Below are 27,767 nucleotides of genomic sequence, written 5' to 3' on the forward strand. Positions count from 1 at the left end.
TGAACAACAGATGGTGTAACCCTGGGCACATCACTGTAAAAGAGCAACTCTGCAGCAGAGACATTGAGCTGTTAGCCGTTAGCATGCGTCCGTACTACCTGCCCCGGGAGTTCTCGCATGTTATCACGATAACAGCGTATGTCCCCCCCTCGGCCAACGCGGATGCAGCCTGTGACTCTCTCCACTCTGTGGTCAGCAGACTGCAAACACAATCACCGAGAGCCCTTCTCATAATATCAGGGGACTTCAATCATGCCTCACTGGACTCCACACTGCCCACCTTCACCCAGTATGTGACCTGCCCAACCAGAGTCAATAAAACACTGGACTTACTGTATGCCAATGCAGAAGAGGCATACAGTTCATCACCTCTCCCTCCCCTGGGCAGATCTGATCACAACCTGGTGCACCTTGTCCCTGTGTATGAGCCCTTAGTGCGCAGGGAGCCACCAGCCACCCGCCCAGTACAGAGATGGTCAGAGGAGAGCAAGGAGGCTCTTAAGGATTGTTTTGAGTCGACTGTGTGGGAGGTGATTTGTGATGACCACGGTGAGGACATCGACAGCCTTACTACATGCATTACTGACTATATAAACTTCTGTGTGGATAACACTGTACCTACCAGGACTGTACGGTGTTTCTCCAACAACAAACCTTGGATTACCCCAGAAATTAAAACCGTCCTCAAGCAGAAGAGGAGGGCCTTCAAATCCAGAGACAAAGAGGAGTTGAAAAGGGTGCAGAGAGAGCTGAGGGGACTGATAAGGAATGGGAAGGAGAGCTACAGGCAGAAGATGGAGAACCAGCTTCAACAAAACAACGTTGGTGAAGTCTGGAGAGGCCTCAGAACCATCTCGGGCCACAAACAGCAGAACTCTCTGCCTGGGAGGGATGTGAGATGGGCAAATGAACTGAATCATTTCTTCAACAGATTTGACTCAGCCATGAGGCAGTCTGCAACATCGGCTGCAGACTCACCCACCCCCACTGCTGCTGTTCCACCTCTGACACTTCACACCTCCTCTATTCACCCTGCTCACTCCCCCCCACCCCCAACAACAGCATCCAATACACACTCAACACAAGGCTCCAGCCTGTCTCTCTCAACCACCCAGGTTAGGAGGGAACTGAGGAGGATTAATGGCAAGAAGGCAGCGGGTCCAGATGGCATCAGCTCGAGGGTCGTCAGGTCCTGCGCGGACCAACTGTGTGGGGTGATGGAGCACCTCTTCAACCTGAGCCTGAGGTTGGGAAGAGTCCCACAGCTCTGGAAAACCTCCTGTGTTGTACCAGTGCCAAAGACTTCACGCCCCAAGGACCTCAACAGCTACAGGCCGGTGGCTCTGACACCCCACCTGATGAAGACCCTGGAGCGGTTGGTCCTGGCTCAGCTTCGGCGCCTAATAAGCTCATCACTGGACCCACTTCAGTTTGCCTACCAGCCTGGCATTGGAGCGGATGATGCCGTCATTCACCTCCTACATCGTTCCCTCGCTCACCTGGAGACCGCTGGAAGCACTGTGAGAATCATGTTCTTTGATTTCTCCAGTGCCTTCAACACCATTCTTCCCTCGGTTCTAAAGGACAAGCTGGTGAACTCTGGAGTGGACCATCACCTCACTACCTGGATCCTGGACTACCTCACCGACCGACCACAGTATGTGAGGACTCAGGGCTGTGTGTCGGACAGGGTCGTCTGCAGTACGGGGGCCCCACAGGGAACGGTTCTGGCTCCGTTCCTCTTCACCATCTACACTGCAGACTTCTCCCACAATTCCACCCAGTGCTTCCTGCAGAAGTTCTCTGATGACTCTGCAATAGTCGGCCTCATCACTGATGGGGACGACAAGGAGTACAGAGGTCTGACCCAAGACTTTGTGGACTGGTGCCAGCTGAACTACCTCCAGATCAACGCCAGTAAAACCAAGGAACTGGTGGTAGACTTCCGCAGGCACAAGCATTCTCCACTGCAACCACTGAACATCCAAGGTATGGACATTGAGGCTGTGGACAGCTACAGGTACCTTGGTGTTCATCTGAACAATAGACTGGACTGGACTCATAATTCAGACGCCCTCTACAGGAAAGGGCAGAGCAGGCTGTACCTGCTGCGGAGACTCAGGTCGTTTGGAGTGGAGGGCCCACTCCTGAAGAAATTCTATGACTCTGTTGTGGCTTCTGCTATCTTTTATGGCGTGGTCTGCTGGGGCGGCAGCATCTCTGCTGGGGACAGGAAGAGACTGAACAGGGTGATCCGAAGGGCCAGCTCTGTTCTAGGATGCCCTCTGGACCCAGTGGAGGTGATGAGTGACAGGAGAACGGCGGCTAAGCTGTCATCCCTGATGGACAACATCTCCCACCCCATGCAGCAGACTGTGACAGCACTGAGCAGCTCCTTCAGTGGGAGACTGCGGCACCCACGGTGTGGGACGGAGAGATTTCGCAGGTCTTTCCTCCCCACTGCTGTCAGACTCCATAATAAAGACTTTAACTGATCAAGCACACACATCCATACATATGCAATAATACTAAGTGCAATAATCCTTTCTGTCATCGTTGTATTTTTACTCAGTTGTATATAGTATTTGTATTTGTATTCTATTTTTATCTTATTGTATATTTATTTTATTTTATTCTACTGTATATAGTATTTTATTTTATTCTATTCTGTACAGTTGTGTACTGTATTTATTCTTATTGTATTCTAATTTTTGCCTCATAACTTTTGCACTGTCCACTTCCTGCTGTGACAAAACAAATTTCCCACGTGTGGGACTAATAAAGGTTATCTTATCTTATCTTATCTTATCTTATCTTATCTTATCTTAATGTGTTGCTTCCGTAGCTGGATACCCAGCAAGATTGACAGTCTTCTAGCTTGCTTACTTGCCCCAAGTGCACTGTGCCACCTACCAATAGAAAGAAAAAAATAATGTGCATATTTCCACGAGAGAAATCCCACGCCTGGACCGTCGTTGACCACCGCCATGATTCTAGCCTACGTCACAGCGTCATGTGCGCTTTTTACATCCAACACAAAAACTGTAGTCGTGGTGCTTTCGATTGTACTCAGAACTCGGAAATTCTGCCTTCCGAATAGGAAGATGTAGGCAACACCAGACTGAAGATGAGCTGCTTACAGGGCTGGACTGGGACAGAAAATTGGCCCGGGCATTTTGACTAGAGACCAGCCCACCATTATAGGAAAAATCATAAAGCCTTTGAATGCAAACAAACGCTGTTGTGACAGTGATGTACACAGTTTTGATGGTATATATGTATCAATCTATCAATCGTTTGTTGTAAGATTCAGATAATAATTTTTTAAAAGCTAGACATTTTAAATGAGAATAAGAAAGAAAAGTATTTCCTTGTGCCCTCCTTTCCCTGTTAATGCCCTACCCGGCCCCCTGGCAAAACTTTGCTAGACCCGCCCCTGCAGAGTTACCAGCTGTCAGCTACATAGAAAAAGGATCCTGGTATTATTTGTCTCTCAGAAACAGTTCATAACTTCCCTTCAACTCATTCATGTCACCTAAAAGGTAAACCTGTTTCTCCATCACAGCTCTGATGATTCAGTAAGGACATCTCCTGGTTTCATCTTCATGTTTCCCTCTCATCACATATTCAAACCGATATCATGACCAGCAGCTTTACAGCTGTGGCTCCAGCAAACATCAGCTGATACTAGAAATTAATATTAAATAAATTCTAACAACAGCTGATCAAGCTTAAACGTAGTGCTGTTGTTTAACGCGACATCCGCTGGTTTCCTCTTTCTGGGGCAAAGTGGGCGATAAACAAACAAAGGAGAAAAGCCGATCAGCTGATCATTGATTAGTTTCATGATTGAAGTAGAAACAGGAGAGGGAGGGGGAGAGAAGAAGAGGCAGCTGTGCAGCTCCAGCTTTATGTTTTTTTCCATTCTAGCTGAACTCCTATAAAGTCCGGGACAAACTGCTTCCTTTTCACCTCAATACGAAACACGTAATATTTTCTCTGAATACGAGACGATTCAGTTTTTTATGGGACGGTTGGCAACTCTACTAACCTTATGAACAAAATAAAGTTCAACATCATAGCATCCACCCAGCTTTATAGAAACTCCATCATGCTAGCTAGTACGCAGTACGGAAAAAGTCAACATAACGAAAATAAACTCCATCTAAACTTGGTTTATATCTGACCCAGATAGACTGCAGGTCATAACTTCTTACCTGAAGTTCAGTTCACCTGACACTCGGACCAGCGGCCGCCTCGGGTCTCTCTTCCTCCTGCCTCCCCTTTCCCTCATCCACTTGCTGGTCTCCACCACTTGCTAATGTTACTGAATCTGTGGAAGCTCCGCGATAGCCACCATACAAAGTAACGCGTAACGACCCTATCTAAATCCCAGTAACGAGTAACGCGTTCCTGATTTTGGCATAATAACTAGTTACCGTGCTCGTTACCACAATAATAACGTAGTTACTGTAACGTGTTACTTAATAACGCGTTAGTCCCAACACTGATTGCAACAATAAAAAAAATTAAAGCTGAGGATGGGTACACTGTCTGTTAAGTTAGAAGACTAACTCAAGACTGAATTAGTTTTTTGACGTACATTAAACATAATACTATACATGATGTATAAAGGGAAGTACATATGACTTTATGACTTGTGTTTCCTTCAGTTTCAAGGCAGGTTTACATATAGTCAGAAAACAAGGAATCTGTCTCCCAGAAGAAAGACACCTGAGGTGACGCTTAAGTCTGAAAACACTGCATGGTTCATTCACTGACTAGTTTGACTCTCTGATTGCAGACGATCAGAGAGTCAAATAATACGAAGATCATGGTGGAAAATCTATAAATGAAAAAAAAAAAAAACAACAACAAAGAGACTTAGCTAGCAAAGTCCTCCTATCAGCACCTTGAAAGTACACAAATTAATGCACTTTTCAAAAATGACATTTTTCAGGGAGCTGCATGGCAATAAGTCTAGCAATAACTTAGCTAGCTCTGCTAGCTACTCTTTGACCTTAAGTTCCTGTCATCATGGTTAAAACAAGGATGTCATGATGCCACAGCATCAAGACGGCTAAGCTAACGAAACCTACATCTACAGCTAAACCTGCTTCTTGACGGTATGGCCCTATAACTCTAAGCAAGAACTGGGGAAGACTAAACGAGGATTACTGGGGCGGTGCCAGCAAATGTTGTAGCTGTTACCAAACTGCATTTTGCTAGCTACATTACACTGGACCTAAATGTTGTGCTTTAGAACGGCAGCCATTTTTTTTACAGGGCAGCGAATTTTCCTAATACATGTTGATAGAATCAGGAGGACTGTCTAACATTACATCTTCCAGTTTCAATCATTCATTGATTGATTTTTCTTATGGAACTCCTTAACTGTGTCTTGGTTCCCTGCATGCCATCCCATTAAAGAAAAATCCAGGAAAAGCAAGAACCATTAGCAAGAAATAACATAACCCATGTAAATGGTGAACTTCTCCTGATGTGCTCTCTTGCAAACACGGAATAATTTACAAATAATGCTCATTCATACTTGATATTCTACTTGTACCACTTTCACATACATATTACAGCTTGCTCTGCTCTCCAAAGTGCGACTGAAGCCTTGTTCTTTTTCTGTTCTGCTAAGCAGCTCTTATTGCAGCCCGTAGTACAGCCTTTTCCATGCTGCAGCTGATGAATGAATATCTTGTTGAATTCATTTGATACTGTCACTGATCAGGACTCAATCAAAATTTAGTGTTGCATGACTGTAATGATGAATTCCCTCTAGACACTGACAAAGGAGATTGCTGACACAGATTTGTGATTCCCTTTGCTTTGATCATAAGTCATCTTCAGCATGAAAAACACAGATTTGATTCATCACAGATTCATCATCAAAAATGAGCAGCAGCAGCAGCCTTATTACTGACCATAAGAATTTCACATGCTGCTCCCTAAAATCAGCTAATGGCATCGCTGTTATTACCCCACAGAAATATGTTATCCACCCCATCTGGCTTATCCTGCATTTCCTGCTGCTGGGGCAGTAAAATCAGATGGTTAAGGCAGAATGAAAATTGATAATCTTCCATGTCCAGATTTTTCCATTATCACTAGAAAGGATCACCCCATCATAAATTTGCAGCAGTGCTATTCCAACCAGCTGTCACTGTAATCAATTTTTCCACTTTCCTCCTTTCTTAACTGAAAATAAAACTTTAAAGTACCACCAAGAAGGGGATGCAAAGGCTGTAACAATAATACTTTAAGCATAATAAATATGACTTTGACCTGAGACAGAAAATTGGAGCTGTCTGTCCGTGTCGTGATGAAGAGTACTTATTGGTGGAGTTTTGCTCTGTAAATTCTTTTGAACTCTAAGAAAGGTAATGTCTAACAAGGTAAAGGATAAAAGAGTGAAGACAGGTCACAGGCAGTCTGCTAGCAGATGTGGTTAAGTAATAGTTTAAGTTATCTTAAAAAAAACTTTACAGTCTTGAAACATAAACAGCAGATATCCAGCAAAACCTGTGACAGAAAAACAGAAAAAAGGAAGTCAAGACACAAGTAATGAACTTTCAAGTTTATAGAAGGTGAACTAAAAGAATTTAGTTTGGATTGCATAAAATTTTAGTCAAACTTGATAAACTTGCCAGTCTTCTGCAATTTGAGCTACAGTAGCTTGTCTAATGGATCACACCGCACAGCCATCCTCCGCTCCTCACGTGCATCAATAAGCCATGATCCCATTCGTAGTGCCGTCCATCCATTTTTAATTCAGTAAAATCGCTGTTCCTCCCAGAGTATTGGCCAGATTTTACTGAAATTTACACACAACAATCACCTTCACCCAAATTCTGCTCAAGGTCAGGGAGACATTTATTGTGTTATGGGCAACAACTTGAAATAACATAATCTTTGTGTCTTTGAGTACAGCTGGGTACAGTTGCAGTTTTTGGTTCAAGATCAGAGGGATCTTAAACTAGAAGCACGCCTTTAATTGAATGCAAATTTTACTGTGTATTTACTGTATACCTTTTTAGAAGAGTGATTATGTTTCAGCATCCTGTCTGAAATATGATTATTGGAGCTATAGTGGTTCTAATAGAAGGATCCCTGGTTGAAAGGAGACACAAATCGCTGGAAAGGTTATGTCAGGAAGGACATCTTTTGTCATAATGTCTACCATCTGATATGGCAACCCCCTGTGAATAAGGGAGCAGCCAAAAGAAACTTTATATGTGCCTTGCACAGCTGAATCAGAGACATGCAGCAAACCATAATGTTATAGACCCGTTTTTGTAGCCACAAGGTAAGCATTTAGCCTAAAGTTGTGTTTATAGTTTGCAGTGTAGCTAAACTCATTCACAGTGAAGACAGGTCGAGACTATGTGACAAAAACAATAGTCCCTGATTGACTTTTGTATGTTTGACTCAACAGGTCTCTTATCTTGAATATTCGTATGTTTTCTTTTACGACAGCTGTTGGGTTTGCAAGACAATCATAATAATCATATTTATTGGCTAGCATTTGATAAACAATCAGTTTATTTTTGCAGAGTTTTCCAGACTTCACAAGCCTCAGTCATAACACTCCTTAAAACCTTTCAGCTAACCAAACCAGCCATTTTTTGTGGCTTTAATAGTAAACGCTTTAACATAATTCAAATTCACGTTGGGTCCTAATGCTTGTAAATAATGACATTAAACCAAGAAATACTCCACACTCGTTGGAGATGAAGATTTGGAAAAGCAGTCGGCTTTTAATAGACCTTGTTTTCGAGATGTGGCACTGTCAGTCCATCTGTCAGTCCGTCACGTTGCCTGAAACAGGCACTGGAAATACTACAAGATGCATCCAAGAATTCCCACAAGTGTGTGCTTCCAGCAACTGATGTTTTTTACCAGGCAACAAAATGATTAATCTTCATTTAATATGACATTGTTATATTGGTAGAAATTGACCAGGCAGTCCAGGCTGCCAAGTCACTTGCAGATACTCCCTTTTCATGGACCATGAGAGCAATATGTGTGAAGGCTCCACACACACACACACACACACACACACACACACACACACACACACACACACACACACACACACACACACACACGGAGTATTTATTCATACCGGTATATCTGTCAGCCCTGCTCAGATCTGCTCAAGATAGAGTCATTGCTATGATCCCAAGTTATTATAGCCATCTACTCTACATACCGGTACCATACCAGTGCCATCGTAAAATGGGATACCTGAAAAACATGCTCTGTATCTGTTTAATATGATGTTGTAGAAGGGTTAGCGGGAGGGGGTGGGTTTGACTTGGCGCACTACCCTCAGGATCGTTGATCGCTCCCTCCGTGAACCACCTCAAGGCATGTGAAAACTGTAGTAAAAGTGGGACCTAGGCAATGTTTCTGTGTGTGTGATGGGGAGAGATCAAAAGTTTAATTGGTTTAAATTATTTACAGACTGCACTACCCTGAGCTTTACCTCTCAGGCAACATCCGGGCTGCCCTGTGCACACAGTTGATGTTGTTAGTGGTTCATACAGCCTGGGGGAAATATCGCTCAGAGCTGAATAATACTAAAAGCTCCTCTTTATTTTCAAGTCATGGTTTAAGGAGTCATGTGGTGTGGCTTGTCTTTATGAGTCGGCTCAGTGCTTGTTAGCCTGTGAAAACTGACTGCTGATAGTGCAGTTTCCTACATTCAGAGTTAAATAATATTCCCAGGTCTTAAAGCAAGGTGATTTCTCAGATTTTGTCTTGATATTATGGCACAGATCAAATGTCCATTGTAGTTATTAAATTTCATTGTTAATAATTTGCTAAATGTGTCTGTGTCGTTATCCTGGTTATGGTAGTCTGTGAAAAAAGGCAGAAGAAAAGAGGAGTAAAGGAAGCCATCTAGACATCAAGACATCATAAGCCACGCCCTCTGTTCAACGATGGTCGGTCACAGTGGACATAGGCTGTGTCCCAATTCCTAAGCCGCATCCTTCGGAGGCCGCATTGAAGGCTGATTACGTCACAGCCAGGCGACGAAGGCTGTCCCAATTCAAAGGCTGCTCCAAATGCATCCTTCGCTTCCCCCGATGGGTTGGGTCTATCTTTCGTGGCCATATCCCAGTATTCATAGTGCATTGCCCCAGCCAATTCCAGTTTCCAGCAATAGTGGCAGCTACTATTTTTAATATTATTAGTTTTAATATTACTCTTATTGCTCTTTCTGGGTCACAAAATAAGCAGATATTTGAAGTTTACACAGGTTGAAAATATCTTAAAAGTTTGATTTATCAAGATAGCACATATTTGCAAAAGTACGCTGACGTGTCTGATGTGAAGTGTCTGTTACCCACCAGCTCGATAGCTGACTGGGAGGTCGAGGCTCACTAGAGCCAGTGAGAACAGCAAACTCCCGACACATCGTTTTCAGACCTCCCGTGGTCTTTCACTGCTCAGGTTAAACGTGATATAAAAGTCACTTGAATAAGCAAAGGACCCGGTCTTTGCAGTCTACATGGGCGGCCTAGGATGTGGCCTAGGAACTGGGACACAGCTTATGTCCACTGTGACCGACCATTGTTGAACAGAGGGCGTGGCTTATGACAACCAACTATGATCCCTTACCAGGGATTATCGCATCTTGTGTCGGGTGACCCCAATAGGTCACATGATAGGATGAGGCAAGGTCTCAAGATGGTTTTAATCAAAACCTCTGCTGATAATGGCCCATGCCTTTTTTCAAACTTTGGCTCATGCCAAGAGGCACACGATTAGTTGTGGGTCAAAGACCCTCTTAAAGGACAACCCCCACTAGGGTTTAAATACCTACAATTTGGTTTTAGAACTGAGGAAGCCTCTTGGATGAGAGGTGAAATGTCCTCATGAAACTTGAAGACTTTCCTTCCAATCTTAGCACCAGTTATCAGATGCTCTGCAGTAAAGGACATGTGCAATGCTCCCACTGCACAGTCTGTCTTTACAGACTTTTTAAAGACTTAAAGAGGCTAAAATCTATTTTTGCTTTGTTCTCAAGCTCTTTCAATTCAGAGTACTTTGTTTTGGGTTTTACTTGTTTGAAAAGGGCTTTTAAAAAAAGATTGATGTGTGTGATAAACCAAGAAACAAAAGAAAAACATCTACAGCGCTTGTTTTAGAAATTCTTTTAGCAAATTGTGGAAATATTTTAGCTTCACCACATTATTCTTCATGCTAGAAATGACAACAAAAAAAAATAAGAAAGGTAGCAATTTCCCCCCTCTGCAGATATGCTGAGGGTTATTAGCATTCTCATTTGAGCAATGGTAAGAAAGGTGTGATGCGCATTCAACCTGTTGTCATGCAAACTGGTTGGGTGTGCTCAGGAAAATAAAGACTGGGGGTTGAATTACACTTTAATGTAGCATAAAATATTTCTGATTGGTCGTTGTGGACATCTGCTCTGCCAGCTGATTGCAGCGCTCAGCCCTCTCCTCGCAGAGCACTATGAGCAGGTGGGTGGGATGGTCTGTATACAAGACTAGGGAAAAAATCAAACACAGAGGGGGACGACATCATACCTTAACTTGTTGTTTTCGAACACCCTCTCCTCCACAATGTGAGTACAAGAAAATAATTATTATAATATGATGTGTTAAATTTGTTTAGATCAGAGGAATAAGGAAGGATTTGTCTGTGTTTCAGTTTGGCTTAGCTGTAGGCCTGAGAGTGTGTGTAATTGTTTAGAGGGAAAGGAATTTATTGACACTGGGGGTCTGCTGTCATAAAAGGAGACAGGAAGCTACAGTTGGGGGATACTGATGCTTTAACTTGAATCTAATAAACGGCCATAATTGTTTGCAGGAGACTCTCTGCCTTATCTGTAAATGTAAGACAACAAGAGACCAATGGCCTAGTGGATGCAGAGGTGGGGTCTCAGTGTTTGTAATATGTTAACTGTTTTTTGTATGTTGTCTAAAGGAATTTGGTGTAGCTTGGGTGAGGAGATTACTTTTATGGCCGGCAGGAAGTCACATACACAGAGACATACACACACAGTGCTTTGACTGTTACGACGCACCCACACCTACATGCACACTCACTCACATGCACTCACACATGCACACAGGTACGCGCATACAGTCACTCACGTGCACTCACATAGACATACGGGTACGCGCACATACAGGCACTCACGTGCTCGTGCATATACACACACAAACACAGAGTTTGCAGCACACCATGGGGGTTTTATGATGGGGTCACTTCTGACTGTAACAAACAAAGAAGTGGAAGATCTGCAGAGGGACACCGGCCTTGCACGTCTTCCCTTCTAGAAGATGCATGCTTAAATAAAGACGAATAAAGGTTTTGTGAAATGACTACTGGGTCCGGTGCCGTCTCTGGATGCCCGAGGAATAAAAAGAACGGGGTGAAACTGATTTCGTAACAATAAAGTCATTTATAACATGCTCAACAAACCCTAACATTATGGCGAACTGCTGTGTTTAGTGTAGCCAACCAACAATGATCCGCCACTTAGTGGAAGGAGTGAAATTTGAATAGCTTGCTATAAAAACTGTAACTTAAAACACTTAATTTTTTAAATGTAGCTCCACAGACATGGTGACACTGTCTCTGTGACTTAACTGATTAATAATAACACACAAAGAGCCAAGTTGACAGTATTGTATTAATAACCAAATAGTTTGTATAGTGTTATTTTCCTTTGTCCTTACCTACTTGCTGTACAATCCTTACTCCTCAGATTACTCCCTGTCACATGAGATTGGTTCCTCATGTGGATTTGTTTTTTGCCCCCCCCCTATTTTCCCACCTTGATTGAGTTCACCTGTGGCTTATTATCCATTTCTCTGGCTTTTGAGCTTTAGTTACGTGTCAGCTACTGGGTTAATTTTGCTGTTAGGATAACTAAATGCATTGATAGCAGCAACAGTGCTTACTTACTGAGCTTTACAATGTCTGCCATGTTAGTTTCTTCTCTTAACAGTTGTTCATATATTACAAGCACAATGCAACATCACGGTGGTAGAAGAAAAGAACAACTCCTTTCCTTAGTCTGCCTCTTCACTCCTAATCTCTGGCCCACATCCAGTCTGGCTGCTACACCCTCCCACACAACTCCATGTGGAGTCACGCTTGTGCCTACTGAAAGATTTCTTAATTAAGAGGTAGGGGTATGTCGTTACGTTTCTGTGACAAAAATGGTAACTTGCATCAGCGTGTTTGGTGATTTGTACTGCTATCAGATGGATGTACTGGGATCATGTCCATCCCTTGTTACACAGGATTCATATTCTGAAAAAATGCTTAATATTTTAAAAAACCTTTTTAAAACCCTTTTCATTTTATTTTTTAAACAATGCTAAAATAATTACACAGAACTTTGGTAAACGTATTTAGCTAGCGTTAGCAGTGCCAAAAGTTCCTTCTGTTTCTGAGTCCTGCATTGTGTTTACTTTAGGTTCCTCTGGTTATCTTCAAGATTTGGTTAAGTTTACCTACCTCCTCTTTATGGCACTTTCTGTTTCTGTGGCAGACCCAGTTTTTTATCCGTGTTTTGTTGTTGTTCCTTTAGCATAACCTGACCAGTCACATTGAGCATTCAGTTAGCATTAGCCATTCGAGTTAGCTTGTGTTATTAGCAAACCAACATGAGTAATAGGGGTGGGCAAAAAAATCGATACTGTGTAGTATCGTGATATTTTGTTTGCTAATAATGTATCGATACAGGGACAGCAGAAATCGATATTTTGTTACAAAAAAGGTTTTTGTGGACTGGAACTCTGACTTCAGAGCATGTTGATCCTTTTTCTGAGCAAGAATCCTGACATTCCTTCACTGTCCAAATGTGTTTAACTTGTTTTTTGGCAGCAATAAATATGACAGTTTACCTATTTTAATTTAAGACATGTTTTTTTTTAATTAAGTTTAAAACTTTTTTTATTTAATGTAAAATTATATTTTGTTTTAATTTACTTTCAAATTCTTCAGTTGCTGAATGGGCTGCATAGTTTTCAGAAATTGCATAGTTCAGAATAGCTATAATTGTACCAGATGGTTGCATTCAGTTAAGTTGGACTAGACTGTAATACAAACCGTTCAGTTTGTCAACAATAAAACTGACTGAAATGAGAGAAAGACTGAGTGTGAGACTTTGATATTAGATATGAATATTGATAAAGTTTACCTTTATGTACAGAATCTGAATATCGCAAAATATTTTTAAAAATTGCAATAATATCGTATCGTGCGTTAAGTATTGTGATAATATCGTATCGTGGGATGTATGGTGATTCCCACCTCTAATGAGTAACCTAAATTTGTAGGATCTAGTAGGAAATCTAACTAGATAATGTATTATATTATACAAACTAATAAAGAAAATGTTTTTAATGTTTACCATTTTTTCCAGAAGAGAATTTTATACAAATAAAAGCATTTCTTTTTTTTCTTTACACATTACAAAGCTAAACATCACAACAATGTGATTGGTCAGACGCAATGTTGACAAACATAATTACGATGATGTAGGAAAAACACCCACAGCCACGAATCCTACATCTGTGCACCACAAATACTGGTTTATTTTCCTGTGACGAACACACTCTCATATCATATCACAGACACACACACACAAATACACAAACACAGTAGTGACATTAATGCACACACACTAAACTGCTAAAAGGACTCCCTCCTCACTTAGGCAGCCATGTGGTCACGCATGAACATTTTACCTTATGAAAGTAAAAGTACAGTATGCGAACATGCACATATTCCCTACAGTAGGTTTTCTCACAGGCATGTCAGCTCCTCTTTCAAGCAAAGCTGTCATTTCACAGGCATGAACAAATTCATGAGTTAAATTCACACACACGTTCTCTGACAGCTCAGTTTTACACTGTGCTGGGGTTTTCTTTCTCCGCTTTCACTGCAGCGCAAGCATGCCATCCTGCTTTTTGCACCGCGTAGGTGGCAGGAGCTTCTTCCAGTTTTTGCGGTGGTGGAGCTACGCTGGAACAGCCACCCTTTGACTCCACTTATTTGTCTGTCTCTCGCTTGTACTCTGTTCATGCCGCTTGCTTCAAACTAGGTCACCAAACTCGGGGTAAAGCAATGACATGCTCATGCATCTGTCACTGGATATCAGTGGTATCATTGTTATTAGGCAAGCAGACTGCCTCAGGACAGTTGTAAATCATTCTTTGTACGGAGATGTCCTAATTTGTGAATTTACCAATCAGAACATTGGATTAAAAGTCTATAAAACCAATAAATGTGCACTAGCCAAATACATTTTCTGTAAATTTGGAACTTAGTAGTCATTTCAAGGTTAAAGATAATACCACCAAGAGCTTAATCAAATGAAACCTTCTTGGGTCACTTAGGTGAATCTTCTCTTTAATCATATTTGTGGATAAGAAATTTCTTCATCAGAGGACTCAAAGGATTTATTATTAAGAATTCTTCGTATTGTTTCCTGCTTTTAACACATCAACTCTGAGGACAAAATGTTCACTTGCTCCCTATCCCATCCAATAACAGGTGTGATGGTGACGAGATAATCAGTTGTATTCATTGTCACTGTCAGTGGTCATAATGTTAAGTCTGATTGCTATATTTTACCCCTTTAGAAAGGAACTCATAGAAATACATATGCAGCAGGATCAGTCACAAAACTCTCTGAGTTCTTAGCTCTTACTTGTCACTGTGTGCACGCAGAACATGTAATTAAATCAGGTCCTTTGTCTTGATTGAGCCTACAGACTGCAGCCTCAGAAAACAACGAGTCTAATGATTTGCTGCTGTCTTCAACAGTTTTGGTAGACTTGTGTCCACTGCAGCCTCAACCTTGATGTTCTAGACTGACAGGACTGGAACCTAACATGGTCTTTCCCCCTTAGGGTTGGAGGAGCCATAAAGACTTGGTTGTCAGTCCGCAGGGCAAATGATTTATCCTTTTTGTCAAAACCGCTGGCATCTCACAGGTGTCTTTTGGCGTGGGTGGCATGATGTGCCAGGTCATGACAATAGTATGATCTGAGCCTCAATATGAGAGCTTTTAAAGGACCACTTGAAATGCCCTTAGTGAGTGTCATGTTACATGTTGAAGGTTAGTGTAGTGAATGGGTGCATTTTAACCCAGAGCACAGTCTTTTCCTAAACCAAAGTGTTTTTGGAGCCTAAACTCAGCCAGTGATTGAAACTGAAAGTAAAGAGCCAGTGCTGGTGACACCAATTAAAGAGTTAAAACAAGGTGTTAGTGAGACACAGTCATGTCTTCTGGTTGACAAACCTCTTCCTCCAACGCCAACTTTGCAAGCCTCACATATGAACCATTGTCCCTAAAGTACTTTCTTTCAATATTGCTATTAAAATACTATTGCTATTATAACACAATTTTACAGTAACTTTCCAGTTAGCTTGGAGCGGCTGCACATTCTCCTCCTAACCTTTTTATCGACAAGTTATTTCCATTTGCAAATTGTTATCACCAGCAGATTTTTTGCACCTTTCTGCATAAACTCTAGAGGTTGTATATGACACTCTAGGAAGGTCAGGAGTGTTGAAATCACTCAGACCAGCCTGTCTGACACTAGCAGTCATGCCTCGGTCAAAGTCACCGAGGTTGTGATCACGGGGTGAGGCTTATTTGGAGCTCTACAAATAAAGCAAATTTGAACTGACATTTTTTGGCAAATTCGGGTCAAAAGAGTTATGCATCTGTAGCTTTTATGACCTCAATCTTAGTGTATTGTGGCATTATGGTCCTCTACAGTCTCTGAATTGGCTTTGACACATGGTCAAACATTTGATAATGGTATCAATAATCCATCTTCTTCAGACCTTTGGGAACTGGGAGCAAAGTGACATGGCATTGAAATCCAGTGAAAGGATAGTAGGAAGCATATAGAGTAGATCCCCTTTTGCGTACAAAAGTAAACCCCCAGTGATGGAAATTCACCTAGGAAAAATTGCAGTTGTTGTCTTTTTACAGTTCCAAACCCTCTCAACTGTTTTGCTTGACACCTTCCAGCAAAGCAGTTGAAGCACTTTACCAGAGGCTTGCTGTAACACACAACTTTTTTTCCTGACTAACCACTAAGCAACACTCTTAAAGACTTTCACACAAAAAGACATCACAGTAGCACTTGACCAAAACGTTATTTATTAATATAAGCAATGTACCACGCACTAGAAAAAAGATATCTATTTCACTCCAGAGTCAGTTTTCATAAAATATTTCCCCTTGGAGTGCTGATCCAAGAGCAGAGTGGCTTTTTAGAAAATCCTACAGCCCCGCCCCACTCCTCAGAGATCTCACTGACAATCACAACAAACTTGGTGAGCAGGGCAAAAAGGGAAGTGATTTCTTTGACACCTTTTCTGTGCCAATGACTCTCCACTTTTCACACGAGCTGGGAAATTTTAATGGGGGTGATGAGGTCTCTGGGAGAGGCTCATGAGCAACTTTATTATGCTCGCCAGTGCTGATCCTGGGTTAGTACTCTGATTGCAAAGAGGCTTTATAAACACAGGTCCCAGTCAACTGAAACACACAGGTGGTTTTTGTTAAGACGTAGAAAATAGTGATATTTGATTTTATTGAAGTATCTACATGGACTAAGACACTTATAAAGTGTAGTAGAAATATCAGAGGTGAGGAGAGTTTACTGCGGTGTTGCCCAAACTCTGGTCAATTCAGTCAGTTCTTACACAGTTAGTTACATAAATTGTTGTCTGTGAAGGTTCTCAGTCATGCAGGTCATCGTAGTCAAAGGAGCTTCTAAGGTTAAATGGTGGGAAATCCCAGATTTAAGCCCAGTGGGAGTGTCCACCCAAGAGGGTCCATGTGCCTCTTGGGGGGACACTCCCATTGGGCTTAAATCTGGGATTTTCCACCACCATTTGACTTTAGAACTGAAGAAGTTTCTCGGATGAGAGGTGAAACGACTTCAAGCTACTTAAAGAAGTCCAGACGCTTTTCTTTCCAAGCTCCTCAGACTACATAGATCCATCAACTACTAATGCTGTGTCACCATTTCTTTTGAGCTAATGTATTAACCACTTAATACTGACCTGGTTACCTGTGAGCCTTAGGGGTAGGGATAATGTCCACCCCCTTGTATGCTCTAGTTCTGAAAAATGTACCTATTTAGTGTGCTGCTACAGGAAAATGTAACTATAACCCTAACCCTAGACCATTTGATGGTAAATGGTAGTTCCAATAGGAAAAAATTCTATGGAAATTATCCCATGAGATTTAATTTGAAAGATGGTAGAGGTTAAGGGTTTAACTATCGCAAGGTCACTGGCGTTCCTTCTAGGGTTAGGGTTACAGTTCCTTTTTGTAGAAAGTTGAACTGTTTGAAAATCCAAATGATAAATCTTTTATAAGGAAAAGTGTAATGCCTCTATATATGAGACGTCATTTGAAATATAACATCTCCTAGTTTTTGAAAATGTCCATACATTTTTTTCATGGGCTAAAATCAAAATTCCAAAGCCTCGATGGGTTGCCAATGACCTGGTGGACATTAAAGAAGTTAAATAAACAGAATAAGATGTGGCCCACAACTAATTGGGTGTTCTGTTTTTTTGTCCAGCAACCTTGAGGCTATTTGATTTTTACCTAAAAACCTCTGGACAGGAAACAAATGGCTCTTGGAGGCCTCATAAATAAAATATGTGGGATCCTTAAATATAAACTCATCTAAGCTGCTCGAACTGACTGAACTGAAACTAGATTGACTCTGGCCTTGCTACTGGCCTAACATACATTCCATATATACCTGTATGAAAATAGAAACATTAATTAGATACAACTTACATAAAAGCTTTTCTCTGAACATACAAATACTAGGGAAAAAGTGTGTGTGTTGGGAAGGAGAGAGGAAAAGGGCTGATTGTTCTACAAAGCCAAACAACTGCAAAAAACACCTTACAGTAAACAAAAGCATGTCTGAAATGCCACTGGCCCAGTCCAGCGTGTGTGTCTGCACGCCTCCACATATGGCATCAATTTTAAATGTTTGAGGAGGGCATGTGGGACTCCATTTAGAGTCCATGAAAAAGAATCTTGTATCATCCATTTTTCAACACTGTCCAATGTAGCATCTGTGTGTGTGTTTTGTGTGTGTGCATTTGTGTATGTGATATCACAATATGTAGAACCTATTTTACAGTACCTGGGATCATTTCCACCTGGGCACAGGACGATGTGCCTTAAGGGCCTGGCAGGACATCAGAGATTACTTTCATTTTTCGACTGAAAATAAAAAGTAAGCAAAACTGAAGCTTTCATCAGGGCTTCAATTTAATACACTCAAGCTATACTTCTGAAACTGAATGGGCCAGGTGCAGCATTTATGCATTTCTTCAGGGTTTAAGTGGCTTGTGGCCAAATCGAAAATGTACCCGTTTAACTATTTTCATTTTGGCACAACAATTTGTCTTTACTCAGGCCTATATCATTTGTAGCTTATAATTCTTCGGGGGGGGGGGGGGGGGGGTGAGAACTGTGTTCAACATTGAACTTGAACCAATCATAGTGGCCCTTGGCTAGCTTTTATATACAGTGTATATTCTCATTTCGGTATGCCAAATGTTAAACTGTATTTAACAACTGTCAACTCAGAAAAAAACAAAAAGACTAAAGTTTGTTTAATAGCTCTATGTAAAACTCGCTAACTAGTTACTGTTTAACCTAAAGAGTAAAAGTGCTAACTTATGTCTTTAGTTGCCGAAGAATTTACAAGTCCAAAAACTGTAAGTTTTACAGGTCCTGGCAGATATCCCTTTAGGCAGATCTGGATGCTTCTCCCAAGTTTCAGTGTTTGCATCAGGCTTGCTAGCTACTGGCTGCTAATTTCACATTCAGACATTAATTAGTCTCCTCAATGAACTCTTGGCAAAGAAAGTCATGCTATTCATTCTCTAAAGTAAGTGTTCCTGAAAGAAGCACAAGTAAATTGTTGGATCATAAAAAATAAGGAGGGATAATGTCATTCAGGGAAAAAGGCCAGTTAATATTTTGTTACTCTATTTCAGTTATAAATTATATACATAGAACCAATATAGACAAAAGGTAAATGCATTAAATTCATTTTGCTTTTACTAGAATAACGATACATTTGGAATTGAAACTTCTCTCTAAAATAAACCTACAAGCCCCAAAAGTCTTCTACCAGTAAACTAAATAAAGAGCTAAATAAAGACCATTATTTGAGAATATAAACTACAATTTTGGAAATATCCAATTTTTCCTTTAAGCCTAAGTAATGCATAAATTATATTAAAAACTCAAAGTCTATTTAAGTAAGAAAAAAAAACCCTTTTTTTAAACTGGTGTGTTCTTGGAAAAAAGCAGCAGTACTCCAACCCCAATCTGTTTACTGCAACATACAAAATATGCCCAGGTAGTTTTAGATCAGTCTGCAGACATTATGCAGTTTTTATATAGTTGTTGTGTGCGAATATAGCCCAGCATTCATTAAAAACTCCCAAATCTTCTTGGCATGTACTGTAAACGGCATGTTCAAACAAAATAGTCATGTTCAACAAAACAGTCACTGACTCAATAAATACGATTTTACCATACAACCACTGCCCCTGGCTGGAACCCATATTTAACAAGTAACAGCTGATGTGACCTGCTGTGAAAGAACAACTAGTTCCAATAAGAAGAAGAACAAGAAAACAACTATTCTCAAAAAGGGAACTAATTCTAGGGTACAACTAAAACTAATGTGCTACGAAATGAATGGTGAGCGTTGGTTTTTAAACATCTCCAGTGGTGAGAACTGTGTTCTGGGTTTGTTTCATCAAAGACTAAACAGCTCAGCATGCGGCGGTGTGATGGATGAGGTAATAAAGATAATGAAGGGAACTCTGAAGCTGCTTCTCTCGGTGCCGCACCCTTTCTAAAGAAGGCACTATGGGTGCTTCGCCATCTCCACGACCAAGAGTCAGCTCTGCAACCCCTGTTCCCAAATGTCTCTGAAGTCACAGCTGTCTGTTGTTTGGTTTCTGAGAGAGTCATAAGTGGGACTCATCCATTCAAGTTAATGCTGGCGGCTTGTTATTCTACTGCTGAGCGATTTATTCACGGTGGAGTGGCACTGCTCAAAGTATCATGGCCTTTACACTGTGCACCCGAGCACACGTGTATTTTTGAATACGTCATATCACTCCAGAGGCAGCATGTCCCTCACAAGTCCCACACAGCAGATCCACCTCATTTCTTCCCCTATGTTTAGCACTGACCTCAAATCACAAGCCGTGGTGCAAAGTGCCGCGGGCTGTTTCAGCAGTGCCCACACATCACGGCTTGAGACAGACTAGAGGTAGAGGTAGCTGACCCAGTACACAATGTTAAAGAGCAAGAACGAGGTGGGGAAGAAAACCCGGGAGTAGGCATCCAGCTCACGGATGTTGACGTGGATCCGTCCTTTCCTCCAGCCGCCTTCTTTACACTCCTCATAGCAGCAGAAGAAGCTCTTGCAGTCCTTTCCATCCAGGCACTCGTGCAGACAACTGTCATCATAGTCATGCCAGAACAAGGAGTTGCCCATGGGCATCATAGGCCGAGGGGTGGGACCCATGTTGAAAGACGAGTAGGCCTAGGATAAAAACGGAGAGAGAGAATAGGTGAATTAATTAAGACTTACGTAATCTATTCCCGAAGCAATGACTGTCACATCAAAATTACAAGCCACAGCTAGGCATAGAAAGTCCAGATCGTCAATGCGGCTAGCAATCTTAGGCTTTAGTTAGTCAACAAGTGTACCTGATGTTTGGCTTCTAATCTCAGTGCTAGTCCAGGTCCAACATCAACAGCCAATTTGTGATCTAGCTAACATCATTTTTGGGGGGCGGGGTCACACAACTCCATAATTCAGAGACATTTTAGAGGTACTTGAAGACATTTTTTGACACTAATATAAAAGTAGGATGGCAGTGTCCTTGCAATAAGCAAAACTGATGGTTACCTAGTGATTACAATTTTTCACATTCAGTGACCAACTGCAAGTAGTTGCGGCAGCCAAATTTTAATCGAAATGCAATTGCACAGGTTGCCTGGTGGGAGACAACCTGTCTCTACACAATCACAGTCAGACTAAGACTGACAGAATGGCAAAAGTTTGCATATAATTGACTACTAATGTATAAACATATACAGATTGTCAACATGCTGCAATCAGTTGGTCAGTCTGTGCTGATGAATGTTAACTGCATTAATAGACTGTGGTTAGCCCAGTCCATGGGCAAACTCTTTGCTATGTCAAAATGCAAGGTTGCCAAGCCCCTGTGTTATTTTTCTGTTAAAATTGTGTCCAGTAGCAACTATGTCACTATATGTGGAGAGATTTCTGAATGTCTTTTTCAAATCTATGAGGTTCAGGCTGGACTCTGAAGAAGTAGTAAATGTGACTTTCTGTTTAATGTTGATTTCTGAGAATACAGACAGCAACAAATTTGTGATAAACATATACTTTCTTGTAACTGCCAACTTGACCTTATTGCCATTTTATCATTGTCTTGAGGCACCAAACATACTTAGAAGACAATAGCTAACTGCAAGTATTTGCAAACCTTGTCACCCAAGATTATAAGTTCATTGCATACAGTTACAATAATTGTGGTTGGGCTGTGGGCTCCAACCACCTATAACTGTAGCATTACACATATCCTGGCTATGTTGCAAGCCTTTCTTTTTCTTTTAGGTGGTTAGTGAATGTTAGTAATTTTATGTCTTTATGCTAAAAATTGCAAAAACGAATGCTAAAATTACATTCTTCTTTCCACTTAAATACTTTAGGTTCAAAACTATTTCACATTTTGCCACGAGCCTGGGCTACTTCTTTGTAGGTCACCAACTATAGTAAAACGATGCAGATACTGACGTATATTATCATCATTAGCCTAATAAGCTAGTTGCACGACATAACAAGAAGTCTCGAGCACTGCCACTTCATAAAAAGCTCCATTGTTCAGATGATTGCTAATATTTTCAAGCAGTGCCCTTTTTGTTGTATTGCACTATATTTCATTAAAGTATTAAAGGAGAAATTGTGCCTTCAGTAAATTACCACACTCTGTATGATTTATCATTTCTCCAAAATAGAGAGATTATAAAGACACAAAGCCATGGCATATATTTATTGATGTATTTGAGTGCTTAAAAACTCCAACTTTCAGCACACAATTGATAAGCTGAATAGATTTTTGAGCGATGTGCCATTCTCATAGTTCTGCTGTTATTAGTTATAACAAAAAAAACAAAAAAACAGTACCAACAATAACATTTTGTGTAATCAATTTCTAACAGCACAAGGATTTCTGTGATGTTGAAATTAATGACAGTGTTCAATCATATTGTAAACCAAACAAGCTGATTTACAAAAGTACAAATGGCTAAGAAATATGTTTTGTTATTTTTTCTTTCACATAATGCAGCTTTAGAAAGAATTTTTGAGACCCCATTGCCAAATAAGTACCTCCTGAGAAAATTTGTTACATGACTCCCTCCCTGATGTTTATGAAATCATGCGAGGCCAACTAATTGGGTTAAAATCTTTTTTAAAAGGTTTCCCGTCCTCCACTACTCTGTTGAAGGAAGGGTGGTAGGCGAGAGAGAGGAATCGTTAGATGTGTCGTGTGGAGTAAGAGATTTGACGGAGTGGGCAGTACAAGGGAACGACACGAATGGTGGTGATTTGGGAGGGGGGGGGGCTTCCCCACAGACAGAGCGGGCCAGAATACAGTGAAGAGTCAGAGATGCAGAGGAGGGGACTGTATGTAACACAACTTAATTATTCAGCCTGAGCTGGCAGTCTGTTTTAGCCCTGAGACACATTCAGCAGAACTCCTCTACACTGGGAGAAAATAATGAATAGGGAGGGGATCTGGAGAGAGGGAAATGACAGCAACAGTGGCTGACTCAGTCTTAGTAGATGTGCGCCGACGCCATTAAAGCATTCGCGGCAGGTGCAGCCTTGAGAACGCCCACACAGAGTGGTAGGCTCTCATACAGGAGTGGCGGGTTGAAAAGAAATGCATTCAGCTGCACACATGTGCTAATACAGACATGTCAAACTCCTGGGTAGATATTGTGTATTTCCCATATATATATATATATATATATATATATATATATATATATGGGCACCCTATGGATCAAATCAATATCAGTTTTTGAAGGTTGGTGTGATTACAGCGAAGACAGTGAAAGAAAGTATTCAGTCGCGTTCTTTCCTCTTCAGACACCTTAACCACTTTACACCCACCGGGTCATCAGCAACCTGCTAGGGTTTCGTGTTTCATGCATGAATTTGGCATTACAGTTTTGTTTTTCAAAGCTTTTCCATTCGGGTGTTCCAAATAGGCAACAACTTTGTAAAAGGGCTAGACCGTAATCTGTCATTCCTAAACAGGTAACTGGAAATGTGGTTACAATGAAAACACAGATCTAAAAGGGAAACAAACTGATAAAAATATAGTCTGGTCACCTTTTTTCTACTTATGACAAGATGGAAACTGTGGAGATGTGCAGGAGTAGGAGTCCTAACAACAGAGTGAGGAAGAGGTGGAGAAAGGTGACAAGTAGAAGTAGAAGAAGAAGGCTGTAAGAAAATATATGGAGGGACATAATTAGGAAGGGAGAGATTCAATGATTCAGGTAAAGTAAATAGCTACTTTGACATTGAGCCACTGCAATAGCTAAACTTCAGCTTTTAATTATCACATGCTGTAGTGCAAACCAACTATTCTAACTCAACAACGACTGTACCAACCTGATTAAAACCTATTTTAATACCAATAATCAAACAAAATGAAATATATACATAATGTGTATGTAAGAGCGATCATGGTGGGCTGTCTGGACTTAAACTGCCAGGGCTGAATTTATTGTTGCAGTCCAGCTCTGGTCCGTAGTCTGTCTTTATTTGTTTGTGGGTTTCTGTTCTTCTCGGCATCCCTTCTTCTCTTGCTATTGTTCATATGAAGGCTGGACCTAGCCTCTTTGGCTTCAGGTACCATTTTATAGTCTTAAGCAGTGTTTCCCAACCCTGTGGAACCACGGCACATAATTCACATTAGAAAAATGACACGGCACGCCACCAAAAAAAAATGTCACAAAAAGCTTATTGATATTTTTTCCCCGCGCACCAGGTATAGTGGAATTGGCTCGGTTTGTCCCCAGTATACCTTGTTGCTTTCTTCTGACCGCTACTCATGCTAGGGCCTTCATCTGGGTTGGAGTTTTCTCCAGGACCCAGATCAGATTGACTACTTTTTTCTTTTCAAATATTTAGTTATTGCTATTGCGCACTGTGTCGTTTCACAGCATGACTATTATGTCATTTCTTCTTCATCTTCGTCTGTTTTAATGGCAATTGGCTACTAAGTCCTTGTAGGAAGTGTAGTTCAACTGCCCTCTAGTGGAAGAGAATGTAATTGTTCTGCCGGTTGCTTAGACCAGCGGTCCCCAACCTTTTTTTGCACCACGGACCGGTTTATGTCCGAAAATATTTTCACGGACCGGCCTTTAAGGTGTTGCGGATAAAAACAACAAAATAAAACCAGTGCCAGTACCATAAAAAATAAGATTTATTCATAACACAGGAAAAGACCCAGGGAAACCAAGTTAACGATAAAAAAGATGAAAAAAAAAATCACAATAAAAAAACTATAAAAACCCTAAAAACAACAAATTTCACATCCACCTCAACTCTCATGGCCCGGTACCGGTCCGTGGTCCGGGGGTTGGGGATCGCTTGTTTAGAGTACTAATCAGGTGGAACCAGGTAATCTTCCACGGCACACATGATCATTTCTTCGGCAAATACAGTGGTTGGGAAACAGTGGTCTTAAATTTGGGATTTTGGCTGCTACCACACAAAGAGCACTGCATTCTCATACAGTTGTATATATTTTGTTACCCTGTATTTATACATGTGCAATGACAATACAGTTAAATCCTAATCCTAATCCTAGTGACAAGCAGTGTTGGTCAAGTTACTTGAAAAAAGTAATCAGTAACTAATTACTGATTACTTCCCCAAAAAAGTAATCCGTTACTTTACGGATTACTTATTTTCAAAAGTAATTAATTACTTAGTTACTTAGTTACTTTTTAAAAAGACGATTTACAACCTGAATAGGTGATAAAGCGATAGATCTTTCAGCCCAATTCTACTTTTTCAACATAATCCATCATACAAAATGTAATCAAATGGAAAAGTCTCTTTTTAAAACTTGTTTTGTTAGTTTTAATCTTTTAATTTTATGTATCAAGCAAAAATTTAATTATATGCAACATTCACTGACTTGAATAAATTAGTTTAACGTTTAAACCTATTTTCTGTACATTCCAGCACATAATTTTTTTTTGTGTGTTTACACTTACTCTTTCAAATAGATGCACGTAAAACACAGCAGAAAATAAATAAAGTCAAAGACTAGCAGTCCTGTTGCTCTATTTTCACCTGTAAAGCAGGAGTAGGGCAGGCGGAGGTTTACCCTGGTGCAGGTGTGCGCGGCGGTCAGTGGAAGAATCCGCGAGTTTCTCTGTGAATTTCCCATTACGTCGTCGCGCACTCGGAGCTTGCTTGGAAGTTTATGGGGTTTTTTCGCTGTAAAAAGAAGTTTTCTTCCCACGCACAACGGACGCTAATGTTTTTGTCACTTTTTATGGAATCTAACTCAAAGTAAGGTCAGTACTTCCACGCTTTAAACGCTGCACGCTCACACTCTCTCCCACAATCGATATATTATCCGTTGTTGATCTGCACACAGCTGTTGCCACGAACGGCGCACTCGCTTACGTCACTGTCATGAGACATTCTCGCAAAAAATCACGGTTTTAGTAACGCAGTAACGCAGCGTTCCTACGGGAAAGTAACGGTAATCTAATTACCATTTTTGCAATAGTAATCCCTTACTTTAGTCGTTACTTGAAAAAAGTAATCAGATTACAGTAACGCGTTACCACCCATCTCTGGTGACAAGTCCATCACAATATAGCTGTCCCCTAACATACCCTGGTTTATTGTCTGTTTTACTCTAAATGGGACCATAATTTACAAAATGAACCTCAGGTTGGATTGAATAAGACTTCAAGCGAGTGATTGAGACCATAAACCTACTGAAAAACTGCTTACAGAGCTCATAAATCAAGTGAAACATAGGCCTGTTTTCTCATAGCCTTCTATATAATCACACTCCTTTTTGCAAACAATAAGTCTGGTGGTTGTTAGAAAGAATGCAAGTTTGATGCACGCGGTCCTCCTTTTTGCTACTCATTACTCATACACTCACCACAGGCTTACCATTCTCTTCTTTGGGGGAGGTCTGCGTATACTGTAGGAGTAGTAGTTGAGCATGGCGTACTCAATCATGGCAGCGAAGACAAACATGAAGCAGACGGTGACAAACAGGTCCATGGCGGTTACGTAGGACACTCTAGGAATAGAGTTTCTGGCCACTGTGCTCAGCGTGGTCATGGTCAGCACTGTGGTGATTCCTGCAAAAGTAACAGAAGCATGAGGATAGGAAGGAGAGTCACTTCACAAAGCATGCACGATGAATTGCTGGTCAGCAGTAGGATGACCCATGTGGATGTCAGTGATTATGTAACATGTGAGCAGCACTTTATTAATCGCTATTAATAATGCACATGGGGTATTCTGGGTAGATGTCCCCAGTCTTGCATCAATCCTTTCTATTAAACACCCACAGCGGGATACGTTTTGAGGGTGGTGCAGCAGAGCGGTCGTAATTATCAAATGATTCAATGTAATTTTTCTTTTTATTCTCTCTCGTTCCACTTACGATCAAAATGATGTTTCAAAAAGAGATCTGTGGGTTAAGCACTTCTATTACACAGAGGCTTATGAGGCGGATCCTGAGTTGTCTCTGGAGTGGTGCAAGTAGTGCAGCCACAACTCAGCAAGCACATTCCTGTTTTTGTTATTTCTGTATATCTGCAAAGGAATGTGATTCGGGACCAATCGGATAAATAGTTGTTAAGATGGCCAAAAAAGAGTGACACACATGGAGATTCCTTGCAAATACCTTGTTTGCATGGGGAATACAGTATATTTAAGAAAACAACTACGAAAAATAAAAAGAATCCTGTTTTTTTAGTAAAAAAAACAAAAAAAAAACAGCAAAAAGTACAGTTTATTTAAATTCTACATTTTTTTTTAACATTTCTTTCTATCCTGTTTACCTTTTGTACCAAAATGACTCATCACTATTCTGATATTTTATTTTTATGCTTTTTTATTGGTCATATCCAATAATTCACTCATTCAGCCAAAGTTGAACTGTCCTGATGTAGTCCTGTCTCTTTATAAACAACCAAATATCAGTTTTCGGTGTTTGCTGTTGAAGAAACAGCTCAACAGCAAACAGCAAATATGCTCTCAAATACATTATCATTGATTATATCAGTGATGTGTTCACTGACAATGTTTTCCCATCAAAAACTCTGCACTTTTCACAGTTGTGTTCAGACACTGGAAACACTTTACTTCAGGTCAGGAAAAAAAAAACAGCTTCTCCGACCTAAACCTAAACCTGAAGTTGCATCTGAACTTAATCCAGAGCGTAAACCCAAGTCTAAAAAGCTTTGTAGTTGCATATAATCATCATTTTGATGACTGTGTTGAGGTCAGTGAAGTGAATGATTTAATTAGCCATGGTTGCTACTTCCTTTTGGACTTTTCTCTCTGACATGATCTTAGTTC

At 40.8% G+C, this 27,767-nt stretch overlaps 1 protein-coding gene across 2 annotated transcripts in view; it reads right to left on the reverse strand.

Annotated features, from left to right (window-relative positions):
* Nucleotides 1-16,161: 16,161 nt before the first annotated feature.
* The window catches only part of LOC146681618 (gamma-aminobutyric acid receptor subunit gamma-3-like), a 177,567-nt gene continuing 165,961 nt past the window's right edge, over nucleotides 16,162-27,767 (reverse strand). Inside the window, exons 9-11 of one of the 2 annotated variants that reach the window (XM_085447685.1) lie at nucleotides 26,346-26,539; nucleotides 23,523-23,636; nucleotides 16,162-20,633 (exon numbers count right to left, since the gene is read on the reverse strand). In XM_085447685.1, coding sequence (XP_085303811.1) covers nucleotides 20,352-20,633; nucleotides 23,523-23,636; nucleotides 26,346-26,539 — 590 coding nt within the window. In that variant the 3' untranslated portion in view covers nucleotides 16,162-20,351. The remainder of the gene's footprint in view (nucleotides 20,634-23,522; nucleotides 23,637-26,345; nucleotides 26,540-27,767) is intronic. The other variant, XM_085447684.1, reaches the window with a different exon arrangement.

Source organism: Copadichromis virginalis, linkage group LG23 (assembly GCF_057382275.1).
Source record: "Copadichromis virginalis isolate Kocher_CV1m ecotype Utaka linkage group LG23, C_Virginalis_male_GT1.1, whole genome shotgun sequence".
Classification (NCBI taxonomy): Eukaryota; Metazoa; Chordata; class Actinopteri; order Cichliformes; family Cichlidae; genus Copadichromis; species Copadichromis virginalis.